Genomic DNA, 22,086 nt, shown 5'->3' with positions numbered 1-22,086 from the left:
AGGTAGATTTGCTCTTCAAGTTAAGAGAAGATGCTTCCCAGTGGCAGCTAGGAAGGGTGAAATTCTTGTGAAGAATGAAGCCACTTAGTTTATAATGATGCAGTTAGCAGGAGTCTATGATTTTCTGAAACTGATTTAAGTAACGTGGTGATGGACTGCCCTGTCATTTCCTTTGTAAGTGGAGCCTGTATTTGACTAAGACAGCAGTTAGCATGGGGCCCCTAATTACTAAGCTCAAGTAAAAAATCATCTATAGAGGAGAAGACCCTGCTATTGCTATGGTGGTCTACACTCATGCACAGCAGGATCTTTGCAATTTGAAACAACCACTTTGTAAACTTTGTAAGAATAAGTCCACATCCTACGTCATTCATGGAGTGATCTCATATCTACCACATATAAACATAAAATAAAGTCTTGTCCATTTGAACACACTTTTCTGGACACTGATCTCTTTATATATTCATCTGTAATCTGTTCCTCTTAGAGATAGCTGTCTGCTGACTGTTCATTCTCTGGGTTCCTTGCATATACATAAGTCCATAGGTTTATCTTACTAAAGAGCCTTTCTCTCTCTCTCTCTCCTTTCCACCCACAACTCCTTTTCCTCTCTTAATTTTCAGTCAACTCTTGACTAGTTCCTGGAAACTTGTTTTACACAGGCAAGATGCATAGTTTTTTAATTTTTATTAATCAAATGCTTAACATAGTAATCACTCAGTGTCATTACCATGTTCCATGTGTTTTACAAAGTTTTGACTTTTCAACAACTTTATGAAATTTGTGCTTTTAGTATTGTCATTTTACAGATGAGAAAACTGAGACATAGACAATTAAGTAATTTTTCTATGGTTGTGCAAAGCCCTATCTCTATATTATCATTAACAATAATAATCAATAATAAGTGAATCCAAAAGATATGAGGGTCTTTACCAGTAGTTTATATATACTATTTCACTTAATTCTCCTAAAACCTAAGAAAGATTGATTCAGAAAACTTAAGCAGATCATCCAAGATTATATTTATAGGTGATTTGGTTAGAATTTGAATCCATTTTGACCAAATCTCAAACCCAAACTCTATCCATTCTATTAATCTGCCCTCCCACCTCTTTCCCATAGATGATATTTACAAGCTAATAAAGAGAGGTAAGGGAAGCTATAAGGTGAGTCAGCTATAAGGTGACCACCCCCTTGTCTGCATCTGGGACAGCATATATTATTCAAATTTTACAGGTGAAGAACTGAGGTTGAGTGTGGTTGCATAATCGGTCCAAGATCATGTAGCCAGGCTGGGATTCAAAGCCAGGCTTTCTGCCTTCTAAGATCATTACACTACTGCCTTAGGGTGTCATGATTTAGGTTTCCCCAGAAGCAGATGCTTAGCCAAAACTCTGGTCCTACCAGAGGTGGTCTTCAGATGAAGGTAAAATGGTGGCAAGGTAAGCACATGGGCCAGTGAGATAGGAAGGAAGCCAACAGAGTGAAGTAGCTACAGAACAACTGGAGGTTAGCCACCTGGAGGACGCTGGGGAGCAGCATAAAACAATCGCCTCCACTATTACCTGAGGGCTGCAGCTGGGAGATATTAACCCCCAGCACTTCTGACCGCAGCCAGGGAGAGCCTTGGGCAAGGAGGTGCAGATGCTAACTATTGGCATGTGGGCAGAAATGATCTAGAATAATAAAGTCTGAAGGGATATGGACAGACACAGTCACTGACAGTTTTCCAGGATTCCACTGAACCTGGGAGAAATAATAATTCATCTTGGATCAAGGAATTGGATTCTTTCAGACTCCACTTAAAATGGTTTAATCATCAAGCAAATATTTCATTTATAGTTCTTGTGATAGAGCTTCTATGGGATAAAGAACGTATTATTGAAAGGATCATTTGAGCAGCAACTCTAACAAGTTAATGTAAGTGTTCAGCAACAAAGCTTGAAGTGTTTGCCCACCTGTTCTTGCATGTTTGGGTAAACTTCTCTTCCACACGATCCATAAATGCACTGTACACATCTCGTTGCCTTCTGTGTCTCTTAAGGAAGATTACACAAAGGAAGTTAGTGAAAACAAACATGTACTGACTTTAATTGTTTATCTTTTTAAAATTGCTATGTAATGATCTTTGCTTTAAAAGCTTGCTCTGTGTGCCACATGCACATCTTGCTGTTTTTGGTTGTACAGGGATACAAAGCAGCCTTACTTGTCCAGGGTGGAATTTGAGCCCCGGTAAACGTTTGTTTTCTCAACATCTTGCAATGACTGTATGACAAAGTCTTCTTGTCAGGCCTTCTTACTTGAGTGCAATTCACTCAATGGGCTGCTCCAAATGAGGTGGGAGTAAACTTGGGGAAAATTCTTCACAATGTGCAGGCCTCAATCCACCCTACCAACTATCTTTGTACTAAGAAAAGAAATCCAAAATTCTAGATATTTCCCTGTTTGCTTTTTAAGAAAAAGCAGAGATAGTTCTTCTTTACTTTACAAAACAAGAATATCTTTCACTATATACGCTAACAATAAATTAAAAATTCCTACATCAAGGCAATCATTAATAACAGTGTTGGAGACATTTCCCAACAGCTGTAGAAAAAGAGTCATGCTCATGGGGCGCCTGGGTGGCTCAGTCAGTTGAGTGTCCGACTTCGACTCACGTCATGATCTCACGGCTCCTGAGTTCAAGCCCCACGTCAGGCTCTGTGCTGACAGCTCAGAGCCTGGAGCCTGCTTCGGATTCTGTGTCTCCCTCTCTCTCTGCCCCTCCCCCGTTCATGCTCTGTCTCTCTCTGTCTCAAAAATAAATAAACTTTAAAAAAAAAAGAGTCACGCTCACCGTGTATGAAGCTGATTGAATGGGCCATGGGGCTTTTGGTAAAATTAGCTGTGGGTCCCAGGTGCATTCATGAGGCTTGTAAGTGATAAATCTTTCTATATTGTTCTTCTGTTTATCATCTTTCAGCGACTGACACCCATGTACTAGAGATATGGAGACAAATGAGAAACATAATAATTACATAGGTCTTTGTTCATATCTCTCAGAATATAGTAGGAAATCAGGGCCTAGGAGCGACAAAGTGATGGACAATTTATAATGCAGATCTAAATAAAATGTTGCTTATCCTGCCCACCATTTCTACAGGAATTAATGTTCTTCAAACTCTAATTCTAATGCCACCTTTTATTTCCCTGGAAATCTCTTTTTAAACTTCTCAGTAGTGCTTTGTGATTTGAATGGCATATTTTGCATTCTACCTTTAATTTTACTTACAAATTTCTTGATATCAGAGTCTGGGTCTTATAAAGTTTCCTTGGCATTTTTTTCCATAGTGACTTATATACATAGTAAGAAAAGTTGACGTGTCCCATTGTAATTACACACACAGACAAGACTTATCAATATAATCTATGCTAAAACATGTACGTCATTTAGAAATAAATTATCTTAACTTCATAATTGTAAAACTACTTGATTCTAGGGGTGCCTGGGTGGCTCAGTCATTAAGTGTCTGACTTCGGCTCAGGTCATGATTTCATGGTTCATGAGTTCTAGCCCCATGTCGGGCTCTGTGCTGACAGCTTGGAGCCTGGAGCCTGCTTCAGATTATGACTCTCTCTCTGTCTCTCTGCTCCTCCCCTGCTCATGCTCTGTCTCTCTCTCTCTCAAAAATAAATAAATATTAAAAATTTTTGTTTAAATACTTGATTCCAATTTTTAAAAGAAGAAAATAAAATTCAACCATTTTCCCATTACTCACAGACAACCACCATTAAGATCATATTGTTTTTTTTAACTGATATATAACTACAGTATGTAAATATAGCATGCATGTATTATCACTCTTGTCCAAATACGTAACACTGGATAATACAAGTTAACTCTAGACAAGCACTATTCACATGGCACCACAGTAATAAAGTGTGTATTTGTATGTATTTACCATGTACACGACAACATGTGCTATGTAAACATTATATATGATCGAAATATGTATGATAGATTTAATGCTCACAATAATTCCATGATAGAGATTCAGTTATTGCCATTCCCATTTATAGATGGGTAAACCAATAAATAGACAGTTTAGGTAACTTGGGGATAGTGAAGACAAGATTCAAAGCTATGCAGCTTGCTTCTTGGTCTATACTCCGAAGCACTTACTCTATTGGTTCTCTATACAAAACACTTTGACTTAAAAACTCAATCTTCAACAGCATATTCAAAGTTGTAGATAACAAAGTGCATTGTTTCCATTAATTAAGTGGGCATTTAAAAAAATTACCATATTATTAAAGGTGATAGGTTAAAAACACCATTTTAGTGATATGTTTTTACAAGATTTAGTATTAAGATATAACGCAGAAAGTTTGTTTTTTGCTGTGTTCATAACTTCATGATAATGACTTACCTGTACTTAAGTGTCTGGACTTAAATTTTAATCCAAAAGGGTCCCTTTCAAAAGTTGTCACAAAGTTTGGTAAATTATGTTGATACTAGATATGTAAAGAGAAGATTAAACATAAATACTGTTTATTACTAACATTACATTTGGAATGTGATTTTTACAAGTATTAATTATTTCACTGGTAAAATGCAATTTTGATGATTTTGTTATAGCATTTAAAACTTGTGTATGAACATCTGAAAGAATAATCCAATTCAAGATACTGTATAACCAATTCATTTTATAGTAGAACAGAGTACTTCAAATATCCTCATGTGAATAAATCAGAAATAACATTTTATTTTTTTTATTTTTTTTATTTAAAAAAAATTTTTTTTTCAACGTTTATTTATTTTTGGGACAGAGAGAGACAGAGCATGAACGGGGGAGGGGCAGAGAGAGAGGGAGACACAGAATCGGAAACAGGCTCCAGGCTCTGAGCCATCAGCCCAGAGCCTGACGCGGGGCTCAAACTCACGGACCGCGAGATCGTGACCTGGCTGAAGTCGCACGCTTCACCGACTGCGCCACCCAGGCGCCCCCAGAAATAACATTTTAAACAGCATGAAATTAAAGGAATCTAATCGAAATTTGCATTTAATCTTAAATGCCAATAAGGTTACATGTTTTATTTCTGGAGCTAAGTTTATTTCAAGGACGTAATATTTAACAAAGCTAAAAGAATTTGCTGAGACTGGAATAGAGTAATTACTGGTTGTTTTCAGCAAACTATACCACAAAGTCCTTTTTAAAGACGGTTTAAATGAACTAATATGATCTGAAATAGCATCTGTATACTTCCAGAAGCTAAAATTAAATAAAATACCACAAACGTCTCTGTTTGAAAGCTGAATCATTGTGGCATAAAAAGATGAGATCGAGCAGAAGTTAGAGTCATCCTAGTGAATGACTCTAGGTTCTGCCCCAGGCAAATAGGAAAATATTCAAAGTCTCAACAGAAATCCTGATACAAGATTTTCACTCTTCAGTCAAATACAATTGAAGCACTGTTAGTTTAAAAAACATTATACTGACATCTGGTGGTTGCAGTTTATATTGCACTGTCTCCAATTCACTTTTTCATAAAAACAAATTAATTCAGCGAAAATTAGAATGTCTCCCATTCCTTGAACTTTACTTATTCATGTCTTATAATTGCAACCGTAACTAGTACAATTTTTGAATAAAGCAATGACATTTGCGACCAAAAATAATATACTCCATTTACTGCAAATAGAAAGATTTACATGCTTTAAATGAGTAAAGAAGGTTATAGATCAAGGCTTCTTGAATCTTCTAGCTTTTATCCTAAGAGCTCCTAACAGTTAACATTCATTGAATGCCTCAACAGACCTCGAAGACCCTGTTGTAAGCACTTTATGTATAATTGTCTCCTTCATTACTTAAAAGAGCCATATAATATGAAGTATTGTTACCCCATGTTATAAATAAGAGGCTTAATAACTTGTCCAAAATTATTAGAAAGTTAGAGAGCAAGGATAGATAAACTGATCCCAGAGGGCAAGTTATATTTTCTTATATTTTCCACTGGAATAAATTTATTCTTTTTTGTAGCTATTTTTCTTGTTTGTTTTATCAGTCCTATTGCTTCTCTCATTACTAAGCAAGAGTCATATTTATGTGTTAAATTATAGACCTAAGGATAAAATATATTCATATTCTAGAGGAACAACATTTTGAATCATTTGAATCTCCTTAAATATATGTTGCCCGCCATCATTTTAATTAGGAATCTAATTCTGGCCCACATATTATTTAGATTATTAAGCACTGGAAAGATTAATGAAAGTAATATAATACTGCCTTTGTCAATTTTTATTTATTCATCGATTCATTCCATGAATTGATTCTATTACTTCTAGATTGTAAACTGGCAATTGAGATCTGTTCTCCAATCACATCTAAGCCCGAACTATTCTCAAAACTAAGAAAGGCCATCTACGTGATAGATAAAACCACATCAGAAACATTAACCAGGGTCCTACCTCTCTCTTCTGTCACTTATTGCTGAATTTGAACTGTATTGTTTCTTGGGAAATCAAGATGCAGACTTACACATATTATATGTACATACCTTTTTGCTCATGTAATAGTAGTCATAATTAAGAAATGAGTAAAAAATAATATGTATTTCTCCTTATCTGTTTTGTTTTCTTGATTCAAATGCTTTTTGTACCTGTCGAAAGTCGTGTGGTTTTGGATTGAGGTATACACCATTTGGATACTTTCCACTCTTCACAAACATTAACTTCACTTCATTTGAATCCATATGTGGGAATGTAGTTATAAACTCTGGAGATATGGCCTTCTTGGGATGATTCCTTATGCTGGGCAGGTGAAGCATTGTTTCTGGGAAATTAACTTTTTTTTCCCTCCCTTGTTTTTCCTTAATAATCCTTGATGGTTTTTCTGGAAATCTCAAAGATGTATACAGTTTGTAACTGAAATCAGGAGACTTTATTTCCCATATGTTGACTTTCATTTCAGATTGTGGTGGTTGCAGGACTTTTTCTTCCATTTGGAGTTGAGGTCTTGTGTGCGATACTCCAAACTCTTTGTGTGTGACATCTCTGCTTCTGTTGCCTTTCTGGGAGTCAAGGTACATTAGGTGAAGAGTGTTTTCACATATAGGAATCTGCAACAGACATACCAATGCTGAGGTTTACCACTATAACAATGGGATATTGAATATATTTTCTCCAGGCCAATGTAATTTCTGAAAGATTTATGAAACAAGAAACAAACTCAGAAATGACGGGTGCATCAAAAAACAAATAATCTAGTGAAGAAATGGGTAAAAGACATGAATAGACACATCTCCAAAGAAGACATCCAGATGGCTAACAGACACATGAAAACATGCTCAATATCACTCATCATCAGGGAAATACAAATCAAAACTACAATGAGATACCACCTCACCCCTGTCAGAATGGCTAACATGAACAACTCAGGCAACAACAGATGTTGGCGAGGATGCAGAGAAAGAGGATCTCTTTTGCACTGCTGGTGGGAATGCAAACTGGTGCAACCACTCTGGAAAACAGTATGCAGGTTCCTCAAAAAATTAAAAATAGAACTATGTTACAACCCAGCAATTGAACTACCAGGTATTTATCCAAGGGATACAAGTGTGCTGTTTCGAATGGGCACATGCACCCCAATGTTTATAGCAGTGCTATTGAGAATAGCCAAAGTATGGAAAGAGCCCAAATGTCGTCCATCAATGGATGAATGGATAAAGAAGATGTGGTATACATATACAATGGAGTATTACTCGGCAATCACAAAGAATGAAATCTTGCCATTTGCAACTACATGGATGGAACTAGAGAGTATTATGCTAAACGAAATTAGTCAGAGAAAGACAAATATTGTATGACTTCACTCATCTGAGGAATTTAAGATACAAAACACATGAACATAAGGGAAGGGAAGAAAAAGTAATATAAAAACAGGGAGGAGGACAAAACATAAGAAACTCTTAAATACAGAAAACAAACAGAGTGTTGCTTGAGGGGTTGTGGGAGGGGGAATGGGTTAAATGGGTAAGGGGCATTAAGGAATTTATTCCTGCAATCATTGTTACACTATATGCTAACTAACTTGGATGTAAATTTAAAAATTAATTAATTAATAAAAAATAAATAAATGATGGGTGCATGTGTTAGAGAGGGGAGGGAAGCATCATGGCTACTGCAAACATCTATTCAGCACCCTTGTCCCAGCACTCATTGGGCTAGGGCTAGGAAACCAAAGATAATTAACTTAAAATCAATGTCCTTAAATAAATGAGAGGCTATTTGGAAGAAAGACATGAAAACAAAAACATAAAACCTATTCATGTGATAGATATTGGAATAGTGCTGTGAGAAGCAAGGAGAATGAAGGGCTAACTCTATCAGGAAAACAGAAGTGACCTCACAGGAAGTCATTTGGACTAATCTTGAAGAATAAGTAAAAATATTCCAGGTTGTGAAGGAAGTAAACAACATTTCATCAAGGCACAGAAGGTAAAATTTGTTGTAAGCTATTTCTGGGATACCTATGGCCACCTAAACCTCCGCAAGTGCATTGTAGCTATTGTTACTAGACTCTGGATGGGAATGGTGGATTTGCTTTTGGCTGACCAGGGCAAGGAAAGTAATGGCACATTTCTAGGATTTAATGTGTTTGTCAATATGTTACTGGAAAATGCCAATGAATTTGAAATCTCCTTGGAAACAGGGATACATACCAATTAAATTATATTTGGTTAGGTGGAAATGATATAACAAGACTGGTTCTTGGGAATGGGAAAATGAGGTGGTATGAATTTCCTTCTCTTGTGCTACAGTTTATATTGTTTGACAATAACATTAAACAGAGGATCTTCAGAATTCTAAATGCTAATGTGCAGTAAGATAAAGTTGTAAATGAAGAGAAATTAACTTTGAAGATACATTGAAAATGTCAACTTTTACAAATTAATAATAAATATTCTGTAAAATAAAATGATGAATTGCTTTTCAAATTCTAACATAAATATTTTTACTTTTTAAAATGACTGGCACATTGAGAGAAAAGCAAGAAGCACAATGTGGCAGGAATTTAGCCTACGTATGTGAGGAGACAGTGGAAAATAGTATGATATAGAAAGCTGGAAAAATCATGTAGGGGGTACCTGGGTGGCTCAGATGGCTAAGCTTTCAACTTTTGGTTTCAGCTCAAGTGATGATCTCATAGTTTGTGGGTTCCAGCCCCACATCAGGCTCTGCACTGGCAGCACGGGGTCTGCTTGGGATTCTTTCTCTCCCTCTCTCTGTCTTTTCCCTGCTCTCTCTCTTTCCCTCTCTCTCCTTCAAAATAAATACATAAAAACGTGAAAAAGTTTTAAAAAGAAAAATCATTTGGGGTTATTTTAGCAAAGGTCTCTCATGTCACAGTAAGAAATTCGAACATATCAATGATAATGGAAAATTACTTAATCAGGGTGAGAAATGTAAAAGGAGGAACAGTACATAGAAAAAGATCATCATAATAAATAGATTTAAATAAAATATACGTGCATTATATAACAGTAATTATAGACCTGTGGCGAAGTCAACTTATCTGCAATATTGCTTTATAACAAATTATCACAAACTCAGGGACTTAAAGTAAAAAAAATCTTTTATTTTTTGCCAGAGGATATGGGAAGAGAGAATTGAGATTGACTTCCAGCAGGTACAAGATTTTTTGTGGGGGGAGAGGGACATGTTCTGGAATTAGATAGTAATGATGGTTTCACAAGGTTGTGAATATACTAAAAACCACTAAATTGTACACTTCAGATTGGTAAGTAGTGAATTTTATCTCAGTTAGAAAAAGACAAATTTACTATTAAACCAGGTTGAATAAATTTTAATATACACAAAAGAAACTTTTACCAAAAAAAAAAAAAAAAAACCACAGGTGTTACCTAAGTGAGTCTAGTTAAATTTTGAAAGCAAACTCTTTATCTGATAAGGGATTAAAATCCAAAATATGTAAGGAACTCCTACACTTCAATACCAATAAAAACAAATAATCTGATTAAAAATTGAGCTAAATACTTGAAGAGACATTTCTCCAAAGAAGTTATACAAATGGAAAACAGGCACAGGAAAAGATTCTCAGTATCATTAATCATCAGGGAAATGCAAGTCAAACCACAGGATAACATCTCACACGTTAGTATGTCTATAATAACAATTATAAAAAGGCATTAAGTATTTGTGTTGATATGGAGACATTGGAACATGTTTACACTATTGGTGACAATGCAAAATGGTGTGGCCACTATGGAGAACAGTGTGAAGGCTCCTCAAGAAATTCAAAACAGAAATGCCAATGATCCAGTAATGACACTTCTGGGTGTCTACCCAAAAGAATTAAAATCAAGATCTCAAAGAGATACCTGCACTCTCATATTTATTGCGGTATTATTCACAATAGTTAAGATATGGAAGCAATCCAGAAGTCCACTGATGGATGAATGAATATCTCTATCCATGTGGCTCATACACAAAATGGAATATTATGCAGCTTTAAAAAGATGGCAATACTGCCATATGCAACAACGTGGGTGAACTTGGAGGACGTTATGCTATGTGACATATGCCAGTCACAAAAGGACAAATATCGGATGATTCCATTTACATGAGAAATCTAAAAGAGTCAAACTCAGAAACAGAAAGTAGAGTGGTGCTTGCTAGGATCTGGGTGGGTTGGGGGGGGGGAGGTGAAATGGAGAAATGCTGTTCAACAGGTATAAAGTTTCAGTTATGCAAGATGAGTAAGTTCTGGAGATATAGTGCACAGCATTTTGCCTACAGTAACAACTCTGTATTATGCACTTAAAAAAATTGTTGGGGCACCTGGGTGGCTCAGTCAGTTAAGCATCAGACTCTTGATTTCAGCTCAGGTCTTGATCTCATAGTTCATGAGTTCGAGCCCAGCGTTGGATTCTGTGCTGACAGTGCAAAGCCTGCTTGGGATTTTCTCTCTCCCTCTCTCTTCCCCTCTCCTATCACTCTCACTCTTCCTCTCTCTCAAAATAACTAAATACACTTAAAAAATAAAAAATAAAAAAATTGTTAAGATGGTATATCTCATTTTAATTGTTCTTACTATAATCAAAAAATAACTGAACAGAAACAAACAAAAAAAAAGAGGGAGAATAATGTTCATTACATGAGTAAGAAAGTTACAAGTTCCCCAAATACTCAAAACATGTTTTGTTCTGTTGATAAATAATACAGTGAAAATAAAACAAATTTTATAAATAGGGAGCCTCTTAACATTCTCTATAAAATTATTGTAAAATAAATTAAACTTAAATTATCAAAATACCACATTAATTAACCAAGTATGTGGAAATAAGGATGTAGGAATATTATTCTCTGAGCAATGCCTAAAATATAAAGGGTAGTAAAATAAAAAAAACTGTAATATCATGCTTTTGTGTTATACTGTAAATAATACGAATGTCTGCATAGAATTTTAAGAGATTTGTAAATAAAATACATTTAAAAAGAGGTGGAGGTGAGTTTGAAGGTTGACTGTCCCCATTCAAGAATCTTTTGGAGAGAAGAGTACTCTGGCCCACACTTGAAATTTTTATTTCTGTTATCACAGCTCTCTATACTTAGGAGATTGATATGCATGATTTCTCATAAGCTGGGCTCTTTAACATAAAAACCACTTAATTAATTCTCCTTATTCAGATTTTATTTTCACCAAATCACAGTTAGATTGTAGTTTGACTTCACATGTACAGTAATCTACTGGAAGATAATGAGCTACAAAGAAAATATGAATTATTTGGTTTATTTTTCAGGGAGTTTAATCAGCTTACATGTTTGGTGTTTACGTTGGACTCTTCTGAAGTCACTAAAGTTGATGAAAATCAAGTCCTTACCAGTCAAATGGTTAATTTGTTCCAGGTACATGGCTTTTTTTTTTTTTAAATTACACTCTTGCCTCACTCATGACCCTACAAATTTCTGTAAAAATATATATTTTAACTTCTGAGGAGCACTGAAGCCTTAGCCTTGGAGAAAATGGTGCATGTAGCTATCTCTTACAGGGCTCAGAATTCTGGCTGCACAAGGGAACTGATTCATAATCAGGGTTTTGTAAACTGTTAGAATGAAAAGACATTGAGGTTGAGGATGTCAATGAGTGAGATAGGGAATTTATCTCACCAGGACACACAGTTGGAAAGAAATTGATGCCAGGACAATCATAAACTGGAAGAATAAAAATAGGTCAAGACCCTGGAAGTCTAATTGATTAAAAAAAAAAAAGTATCTTGGCAGTAAGAAAGCTCGACAGCCATCAAAATCAGAGGCTGTGGTTGGGGAACGTAGTGCTGATCTAGATCTCTTTTTGACTAGGTAGCTGGGAGTAGACGCGCTCATCAGTCACCTTGTTGCCTCTGATACATGCCTCTGTCTCTATATGTCTCCGGGCTTCCTGACTACCAGAAAATTGTTATTCATCATATTTTAAATGGTAATAAATTCTGTCCAGTTTTTACCATGCTTCATTTTGTCTTGTGTTTATTTATTTAGTATTAAATACTATTCATTTGAATAATATGTATACAACATTAGGTTTTTATAGTACACAATTCATGTATTAGCATGTTATCGTTTTAGACCCTAGGTATGCCAGAAGAAGGAAATCATCTGGAGATCTAGTCAAATGATTGAAGTCTGAGATGGTGATATCACATCATCACACTTACTTTAAATGGAAAAAAAAACTATAACCTATGAAATATAAAGTTATGAGATGTGTGGTTGAGGAATTCAGAAAAAATAAACTAGCAATATTCTTATTCAGTCAAATGTTTGATGGTAAATGTTGATATTACAGAATCTATATTTTGGACAAGATGTCTCACTGAAAGTAAACGAATAGCTTAATTGAATTTAGTAAGCACAGTTACTGTTCATCTATGAAATTATTCTTATCTATGAAGGACCAGTTTAAATGCCATTTCCAATAAAAGCATTCCCAGATCCCCCTATAGGATTCATCCCTCCTTCTGAAGAGCAATGGAGCTTGAAACTGCATTTTTCCTTGTATCTTGTATTAAAATTAATTACTTACAATATCTGCCCCCAGAGGCACCTGGGTGGCTCAGTCAATTAAGTGTCTGATTCTTAATCTCAGCTCAGGTCATGATCTGACTGTTCTGTTCATGGGGTCGAGTCCTGCTGTCAGTACAGAGCCTGCTTGGGATTCTCTCTCTTCCTCTTTCTCTGCCCCTCTCCCATTCATGAACGCTCTTGCTCTCTAAATAAATAAATAAATAAATAAATAAATAAACCTAAAAAAAGACCCAAAAAACAAAATCTGCCTCAAAATTAGATTATAAAAGTGTTGAGACAAGGATTTCTAGGTTTACAAATCCTACATAGGGTTCAGCACATGTTGAGTTGAGCCGTGTGAAATTGCTGTTATTCAACCATTTTTCAATCTTACAAAAATGCAAATTTTATGTGGTCCAATGATAAGAAGAATAATAGGTGCTCTGTGTTAGCCAAAATCTGAAAATTTTCGATTCCGTTTTGAAAACTGTATCTAAAACCCCGAATATCTAATCATAATTTTTCCTAATAATGGAAAACTTGTTAATAGTAATGGCAATATAAAAATATCAACTTTCATTTAAATTTATCCCTCAAATATTTTCAACTGGAGAGTCACAAAGTATTTTTATCTGTTTTTAATGAGCTGCTAATTAAAAAGAAATACATTTCTTTGGTTAGCAAATGTATGGAAATGCAATCTTCTTTTGCTTACATATCTGAGTTTAATTTTGTAATATTAAGTATTTGAGGTAATAGATAAATAAATAGATTGATCTAGATATATATCTGACACATAAATGCTGCCAACATACAAAAAAGCATTGTAAAATAGTGTGCTATTAAGAGCACAGGGAACCACAAATTTGTGCATATTTATAAATTCATTAAAAAAATTCAGCACTTTCTTCCTGCTTGGCTTTCTCCTTCTTACTGTATTTTTCATAATTTCTCTTCTACAATGTTATATATAAAGAAATTGTTTCTTTCATGAATAAATTCATCTATTTCATATAAAATACATATATTTCAAAGAGCTAGTCAAATTGACAAACTAGAGTAAAAATAAAAAGAAAGCAGGAGCATTCATTAGAAAATCAACAACTTCACTCACCATTTGAAACTGAGAGTTTTTTGTAAAAATTTCTAGGGCAGTATGTCTCAGCAAATCTTTTCTGCAAAGCCAAGCAGGACTAAACAAACACATAGTTTATAAGGGAAACTAGCCTTTGCTTTACAAAACAACCCGAAGTGTGTTTAAGTTTTAACCATCTGGGTTGCTAAGAAACTGAATTAATTTCCTAAAGGACTCAAGTCAGAGTAGGAAAAAAAAGTGAAAGTGGGACCTCTAATTGTTGTCTAAAACCTAGCAACAAGGCAACAACTCCCTTGCTCTTTTTTGAAAGTCTGGAAAATCAGCATATTTGGAAGCCCAAAACTTAGTAAATATTGAGAGAAGAGAGAGACAAATTAATTGCACTCCAGTGCAGTTTACTAAATAATAAGTCTTTACAATTCACCTTTTGTTATTTGTTTGGTAATCTGTTTTATAAGTCAACGTGAGTTTGACACTTGATACAAACATGATTTGAGCAGTTGTTTCAACTCTCTTTTTAGCTTGGGCTTAAGAAGGTTCCAGTTAATCTCCTCAATGTTCATTTCTAAGGCAAACAAAGATTAGAAGTTCTTCCTAACTCATGACCTAACCTACTGATTTCTGTGAAATAATTTATGGAGAAATCTCTCTGTTTTTATTAATCAAATCCTATACTTAATGGTAATAAATGTCTGGGGAAATTTGAAAAAAAAATGTTATAGAAAAATTTCAAACATGTACAGAAATAGAATTGTGTAGTGAATCACCATGGAACCATAAGTCAGCTTTAAAAAGTTTCAATTTATAACCCAAACTGATTCACATATAGCTCCAATGTATCTCCTTCCATTCTGCATATTAATTTGATGTATTGCATCATTTTATCAGTGATTACATTGGAATGTTCACTCTAAAAGATAAAAATGATTTTATTTTTAAAGCGTAAGCCCAGCACCACTACGATATCCAAAAATATGAATAACAATTCACTGATATTGAGTATCTAGGCAAAATTCAAGTTTCCAATTAGCTTATAATTTTATTTTTACTTTTTTTTAAATTTGTTTGCTTGATTTGGACTAGATATATACTCTCATTTAGTTTGAAATTCCCTATGATCTGAGTGTTAACTTCTCTTTCCTTCAAATTTTTCTAATGGGATGTTAAATTTCCTGACCAATGACTCCTAATGGCTGGAGTCTTTTGACTTTATAAACCATTATTTTATTTAGAGTGAAAGTTTGCCACTGGGTGGCAGTGTGTTACTTACAATTTTATCTCCATTTATAACCTAAGCCACAAAGATCAATTTGCCTGTATTGTTTTTCCCAGTGTTCCATTTTACTGTTTTTTTTTTTATTTTTATGAAAATGACAGTAGAATTGAACGTACTAAATTTTCTACAATTTTGGAAATAAAATTAACCTATCTTTATGCTACCTAATTTTCTTTCTCTTTCTTGCATAGAGATGCATGATTCTTTCTCAAAAATATATGTTCAGGTGTGTCTATTTGTGTTTAGTTTACTAATATTAGTTGCCAAAATACATACAGTGTGTCCCCAGGTTTCAAGAAAATAATAATAGCTAGAAAACATACAACCTATGAGAACACATCACAAAACAAAGTACTAAATGTCAAGAGATCAGTCCTGACAGTTACTCTCATGAAAAACTAATGAGGATAGATCGTGGAAGTTTGAGAACATCTCCAAAGATTTCTTAGAGCAACTAAGATCAATTCTGATCCTTGTTAATAAAAAGGAGAGAAAAGGAAGGTGGTTTGGATGGGCAAACAGCATACAAACTACTGGAATTCTATTTAATGCTTTCATGAGCACCTTTCCAGAATATTCTGAGTGGGAAATATTATCTCATAGTTAAGTGTCTTGAGTTATGTGTGGGACCGTCCAAAAATCTATTCTTTGGTAGATAATTTTGAGTTTATAATAAAATTTTACTGCACATGAGTATCTGTGGGCTGTCCGAGAATCTGTTGCAGGGCCTCCATAAATTTAGGGAGGTAACATGTTATGGCAAAGTAAAACCTCCACACTCTCACTTTCATGTTTCCAGGTACCAAGGAATATGCACACTTGTAAAGTGGTATTCTGGTAAAGAAGTTACCAGAATAACATATGTTTATACAAATGAATAATATTAAAATCCACTGGAATAATAATCTTGTCACATAACTAGTAACTGCAGTTCAAAATACACTATAAATTAAGAAGGAAGTAAAATAGGTTTTAAATTATGCTCAGAATAAGAAAATAAGAATGAGGGAATTTCTTCACTTGGGCAGGAAAAAAATTATCTTAACCGATACCATAAGGTAGCTAAACAGATTAGCTTTTATTTCATCTCCTTTCTTTATCAAAGGGAATAATTTCCACACTGAAAATAACAAACATGAATAGGAAAGAATTACAGCTTGAGAGAGATGAGGAGATAATAAAATAACATAGTTATTTACATGAATTCAGGTCCATAAGACTTAAATGCATTACATTTAAGAACAATGGGAGAACCGGCAGTAGGAAACGAGGTGGCATCTTTTGAAACCTTAAGCGACAAGGTTGTATAAGAGTAGAAACTGGAAGGGTGGTGCCTGGGTGGCTCAGTCGGTTGACGACCAGCTTTGGCCCAGGTCCTGATCTCATGGTATGTGAGTTTGAGCTCCCCTTTGGGCTTTGTACAGACAGCTCAGAGCCTGGAACCTTCTTCCGATTATGTGTCTCCCTCTCTCTCTGCCCCTCCCCCCACCCCCGCTCTCTCTCTCAAAAGTAAATAAACATTTAAAAAATTAAAAAAAAAAAAAAAAAAGTAGATCCTGGAGATGAGACATGCCTGAGTTTACCCCCGACTCAGTAGTGCAAGGCAGGCTTCTGTGTGTTCGCCGCCTGACATGTCACACAGTGTGGATTGGGGAATGGATTTTATTAGGGTAAAAACTAGACAAGCAAAGATCGGAGGAAAAGAGGACTTGAGTTTTCTGATCCCCTAGTATCCTCTAGAGAGATGATGAGGGCCAGGGCCTGATCTTAGACACACTGCGAGTGAACATTCTGGGTGATAGGAGTTCCTCCTACTGCTCTTATCTTTTGCAGAGCAAGTCTGAGAGCAACTTCATCAAAGGGGGTGGGGCCAGAGAAAACTGACTAACAAATTATCTGGGCACCAGCCTTACTGAATTTGGATGCCAGCTGTTCACAGGATTGTCCAGGAAAGACAGATGCTCAGCATCTGATGGCTCTGGAGGTGTGTGCAAAATTGCATTCCTATTTTTTGAGAAAAATACTAAGGATCTAGTGGGAAGCTGAGATTGGAAGCAACCCCTCCTGTTAGGAGGAGGGAGGAGCCTCCTTATGCTAATTGTCTCATTTTCCAGGTAGATCAAGGTGAGCTCTCAAGGGCATTTTAAGACAGCCATGCTTGTTGTACCACAGAACCTCAGTAAATTTTAGAATAGATTTTCTAACATGATTAGTTATTGCTGTAGGGAAGTGGTGCTTTCTGATCACTACCAGAAATGAAGATACATCCATGGTAAGTTTATTTCCAACACAGGGCCATGTATGAATAAAGTAACTCTAACTATATGGGAGGCCTTCACGCTGTGCCTACATTGGCTGTACTACCCTAAGCCCAAGAATGCCTGGGTTGGTATTATTTATGTTCAAAGCTTGTCTGTTGATTTGTGTTTTGGTTTGTTTGTTTGTTTTCCTTTCTTCTAAAGGGCCTCTCAAATTTACTATAGTTAAAGACTTTCTCCATCAGTCATCTATGTTCAAATCACACCAATAGAAACATGATCCCTTGATGAAGTAGGAGTGATGTTTCAAAGAAGGACTAACCTGATTCCATATTTAATTACCAGGTCAAGTATCTACAATACACAACAGTACCCCACAGCTGAAACGAGAACCCAGCAAGATGGCGAACACTGCCTTCTCATCCGGCTTTCTATCATACCCCTCAGCCTCTTGATATCTTCCTTCACTCCCATCTTCAGGAGCTATTGACTTTTGTGGTTCCTCCCTCTGGTGGTTACTACTTCCTGTTTTACCACATCAGTCAGCCTACTGCTTTTTATAGAGGCCAAAATTACTTTCCTACCTTTATGCCAAATCAAAATACTAACCTTGTTTGTCATTCTAAACTAAAGCATACTTTACCTCTTTTCTCAAAGAATCATTATAGAATTTTAGTTCTATTTGTCCAATTTCAAAACAATAGAAAATTCTATTTAAGAAATAATCTTCATGCCTTCCACATAGTGGAAATTAAATTATTTTCTTGACTTATTAAATATCTGGACATACAAGGTCTTTGCTGTTATGCTAGACATTGTCCTCGGTGTTCTACACTTGTTAACACACTCAATCTCACAGAAAGCTTTAGAAATACGTACTGGTATTAGCTCATTTGACAGATAAGGACACACTGAAGGAACGGGTCTAATGACTTGCTCAAGATTACACAACTAGTAATCAGATGGCTCACGATGAAAACCCATCCAATTTGGCTTCAGAGGCCAGGTTCATAGCCTTTACAATATACTGACTCTCAATCCTTAGTTCCCAAAGTGTGGTCCCCAACCACCAGCATGAGCACCTTTTGGAAACTTGTTAGAAATGCTGATTCTTGGGGCACCCGGGTGGCTCAGTCGGTTAAGCGTCTGATTCTTGATTTTGGCTCAGGTCATGATCTCACGGCCACAACATGGAGCCCTGCATTGGGTTCTGCGCTGGGCACTTAGCCTGCTTAAGATTCTCTCTCTCTCCCTCTCCCTGTGCCCCTCCCCCCCCAGCTTGCACACGTGTGTGCCTGCTCTCTCTCTCTCTCTCTCTCTCAAAAGAAGAAAAAAATGCTAATCCTCAGGCTCTAACTCTAGTAAGTCAGAAACTCTGGAGGTGGGATGCAGCAAACTGTGTTTTAACAAACCCCCCAGGTGATTCAGTTGTCTGCTTAAATTTGAGAAGCTCTGCTTTAGAGAATAGTGAGGGAATTATTGGTGTAGATTCTAAAATTGCTTTTGTACGGTAGCAAATCCTTGCTTTTTTAAAACATGTTTCATAACTAAAATTATTATAGAAGCTTTAACACATTATAGCACATGTAGTACAACACTCGAGAATACTGGCAGAGCTACAGAAATTTCTTAGAAAACTTAGTATATATTTGAAAAGCAAAACCAAAACTTATTAATAATTTAAAGATGGTTTAAGGAAAAAGAATTGTCATTTTATTTTACTTCCATGAAGCTAGGTATTGAAAACACTCTAGTAGACCATGATGGGGAAGTAAGATTTTTAAAAAGGGACATAAGCACAGACTTTGCAACTTCTTAAACTAATTAGTAAAACAAATCGCAACCACCAGGGTCTCTGAAAATGCAAACAAATTGGAAAGTTCAGAATCATCACATAGAAAACTGGGTCAATAAAGCCCCATCCTTCCTAATTCCCATTAATTCCATGGAGTGTCATTTCCATTGTCTTTATCACCTCTGTAAAAATATATACCCTTAGGGAAATTAGAGAACAATATTTGGCATACACTGAAAGAGCATTTATTAATGTAACTTATGTATTTTGAGCATAAAATGCTGTGTGCTCAGTGACACTGTAAGGCATCTGTTGTTATAATTTCCCTGAGTTAGAAATTAAATATTTTCTTACATTCATCTTTCCCATATAACATGGCCTCATAACACAACGTTATAAGAATTCCATTAATGACTAACTCCCCTTAACTTGAAGCATGAAATTGGCTGTTATTTTCCATGTGTCAGGGAGCCTCTGTACTGAGGAATCTGTGACACACAGCAGAACCCCAGACAAAATCTGCAAAGTTAGTATAAGATACTTCTATTTCCCATTGTCCCTGGACATCATACTGAGATCATCCCATTCAAGTCAAACACATGGAGAAATAATTTGCCAGAGCGCACATCCTTATTGAAATTGATCTACTCTTTTCTCCATGAAATCAGGGGCCAACCAACTGATATAGAGCTAATCCGTGCTATTATCAGATTATCTCCTTCTGAAAACAATATATCATATCATATTAGGTGCCACTAGTAGGTGTCAATAGCCTGTTCATAACCCCAGAGAAATTTGTATTACCTCTTTTAATCCTGAAATTACTTATGTGAAAGTTATTGGTAATTTTCCTATTTATCCCTTCAGTAGAATCCAGGAATCTTGTCTTATAAAATGGAAGGAATTCTCATACAAGATTTTGCAATTCTTATTATTTCAAAAGTTTGGGTAAATATGTGTGGGTATATGGGAGGAAGACTTTTTTTAATGTTTATTTAATTATTTTTGACAGAGAGAGAGCACACAAGTGGGAGAGGAGGAGAGAGAGGGAGAGGGAGAGGGAGAGGGAGAGGGAGAGGGAGAGGGAGAGGGAGAGGGAGAGGGAGAGAGACGGAGACACAGAATCCAAAGCAGGCTCTAGGCTCCAAGCTGTCGGTGCTGAGCCTGACATGGGGTTCAAACCCATGAACCGTGAGAACATGACTTGAGCCGAAGTCGGACGCTTAACTGACTGAGCTACCCAGGCATCCCTGGGAGGAAGACTTTAATTTTAAAAAATGTAACTATTTAAGTAGTGCCAGAGAATAAGTACAGGATTAGCAGGATTAACTTGGAAAAGCCTTCTTTCTGGTAACTTATTTCCAATGGTTAAAACTAAAACTTTTTATTGATTAATTAAATATACATTGTCTAGGGGCACCTGGGTGGCGCAGTCGGTTAAGCGTCCGACTTCAGCCAGGTCACGATCTCGCGGTCCGTGAGTTCGAGCCCCGCGTCGGGCTCTGGGCTGATGGCTCAGAGCCTGGAGCCTGTTTCCGATTCTGTGTCTCCCTCTCTCTCTGCCCCTCCCCCGTTCATGCTCTGTCTCTCTCTGTCCCAAAAATAAATAAACGTTGAAAAACAAAATTAAAAAAAAAAAAAGAAATATACATTGTCTAGTGTTGAGATGAGTAACAAGGACCTGTGTCTATTGAGGAAGAAGCCAGAAGAAATAGAACAAACACAGATGTTCTCAAACTCATTTTCTGATTTGAAACAGCTGTGATGTGCCTAAGAACTATAAACATGCAAACACGTGGACCTTTCAGTGTGCCTACATAATTGACTCTTAATATTTACTTATTTACTGAGCAGTGTACATTTAGTCTCGTATTGTAAAAGACCTCATCCACATATATCAAAAGTCTTCTTTGACATAAAATTTCTATGGGAAAGAAAGATCAAATATCCACAGGGAAGATAGATCAAATTCTTATTTGTGGGTTTTAAGTTCTCAATGACTTGAAAAGTCTTCATGGGATCTGTGGGTATCCCTTGCCTTATCTGAGTCCTGAAAAATGAGGTATTATGGAAGCATAAGGATTCATAATAATCATGGTGCCCGATACACCAAGATGCTTTCAGAGAAACTTCCCTGCTCACAGCCCAGCTGAAGCTACAGGGAGCCCTAGGTAGACCAGTGGCTTTACCTTCCAGATTGAGTCTGATTGGTTCAGATTTGGACCCCTGACCCAAGTATAGCCAGTACCTAGATATGCCAGGGAACCTAATGATAGCCTGACAACAATGACAGATGTGTAATCAGATACACCCTAGAAAAATTTGAATTGAGGGAAATAAATCAAATCACACACGCCAGTATGTGTTCAAGTATAAAATAGAAAGAAGTCATGAGGTACAGTCAAGGTCCAGAATAGTAGAGTTAGTTGTATTTATGATGAAGTAGGAGTTACGTATAAGCAGAAAAAAAGTATTTTTTTTCAACCATATATAGTGAGAGAAGGAAAAGTAGGTGTGCAGGGAGAGGTTGACTCATAATATTGGATGAGCATTAGAAGAGATTCCACAAATTATGGCTGTTGAGCTCTGTCTATA

The 22,086-nt window shown here is 36.1% G+C and overlaps 1 protein-coding gene across 1 annotated transcript; it reads right to left on the bottom strand.

Annotated features, from left to right (window-relative positions):
* Window positions 1–1,181: 1,181 nt before the first annotated feature.
* Window positions 1,182–7,095, bottom strand: LOC123381251. The gene is made up of 4 exons (XM_045041845.1): window positions 6,643–7,095; window positions 4,410–4,494; window positions 2,837–2,979; window positions 1,182–2,038 (listed from the first exon to the last, which is right to left on the bottom strand). Exons 1-4 carry the CDS (start codon window positions 7,069–7,071, stop codon window positions 1,916–1,918), a joined length of 780 nt encoding a protein of 259 aa, XP_044897780.1. The 5' UTR covers window positions 7,072–7,095; the 3' UTR covers window positions 1,182–1,915.
* Between the last annotated feature and the right edge of the window lie 14,991 nt (window positions 7,096–22,086).

Source organism: Felis catus, chromosome A2 (assembly GCF_018350175.1).
Source record: "Felis catus isolate Fca126 chromosome A2, F.catus_Fca126_mat1.0, whole genome shotgun sequence".
NCBI lineage: Eukaryota > Metazoa > Chordata > Mammalia > Carnivora > Felidae > Felis > Felis catus.
The sequence above is the reverse complement of the archived record's forward strand: the minus strand, read 5'-3'. Positions and strand labels throughout refer to the sequence as shown.

Coding starts and splice junctions, on each gene's coding strand:
- LOC123381251 (XM_045041845.1), bottom strand. CDS start 7,071: ATGTACCTTGACTCCCAGAAAGGCAACAGAAGCAGAGATGTCACACAC. Junction 4,495..6,642: donor AACCACACGACTTTCGACAG/GTACAAAAAGCA, acceptor TTACATATCTAG/TATCAACATAATTTACCAAA. Junction 2,980..4,409: donor GTCCAGACACTTAAGTACAG/GTAAGTCATTAT, acceptor CCATATCTCTAG/TACATGGGTGTCAGTCGCTG.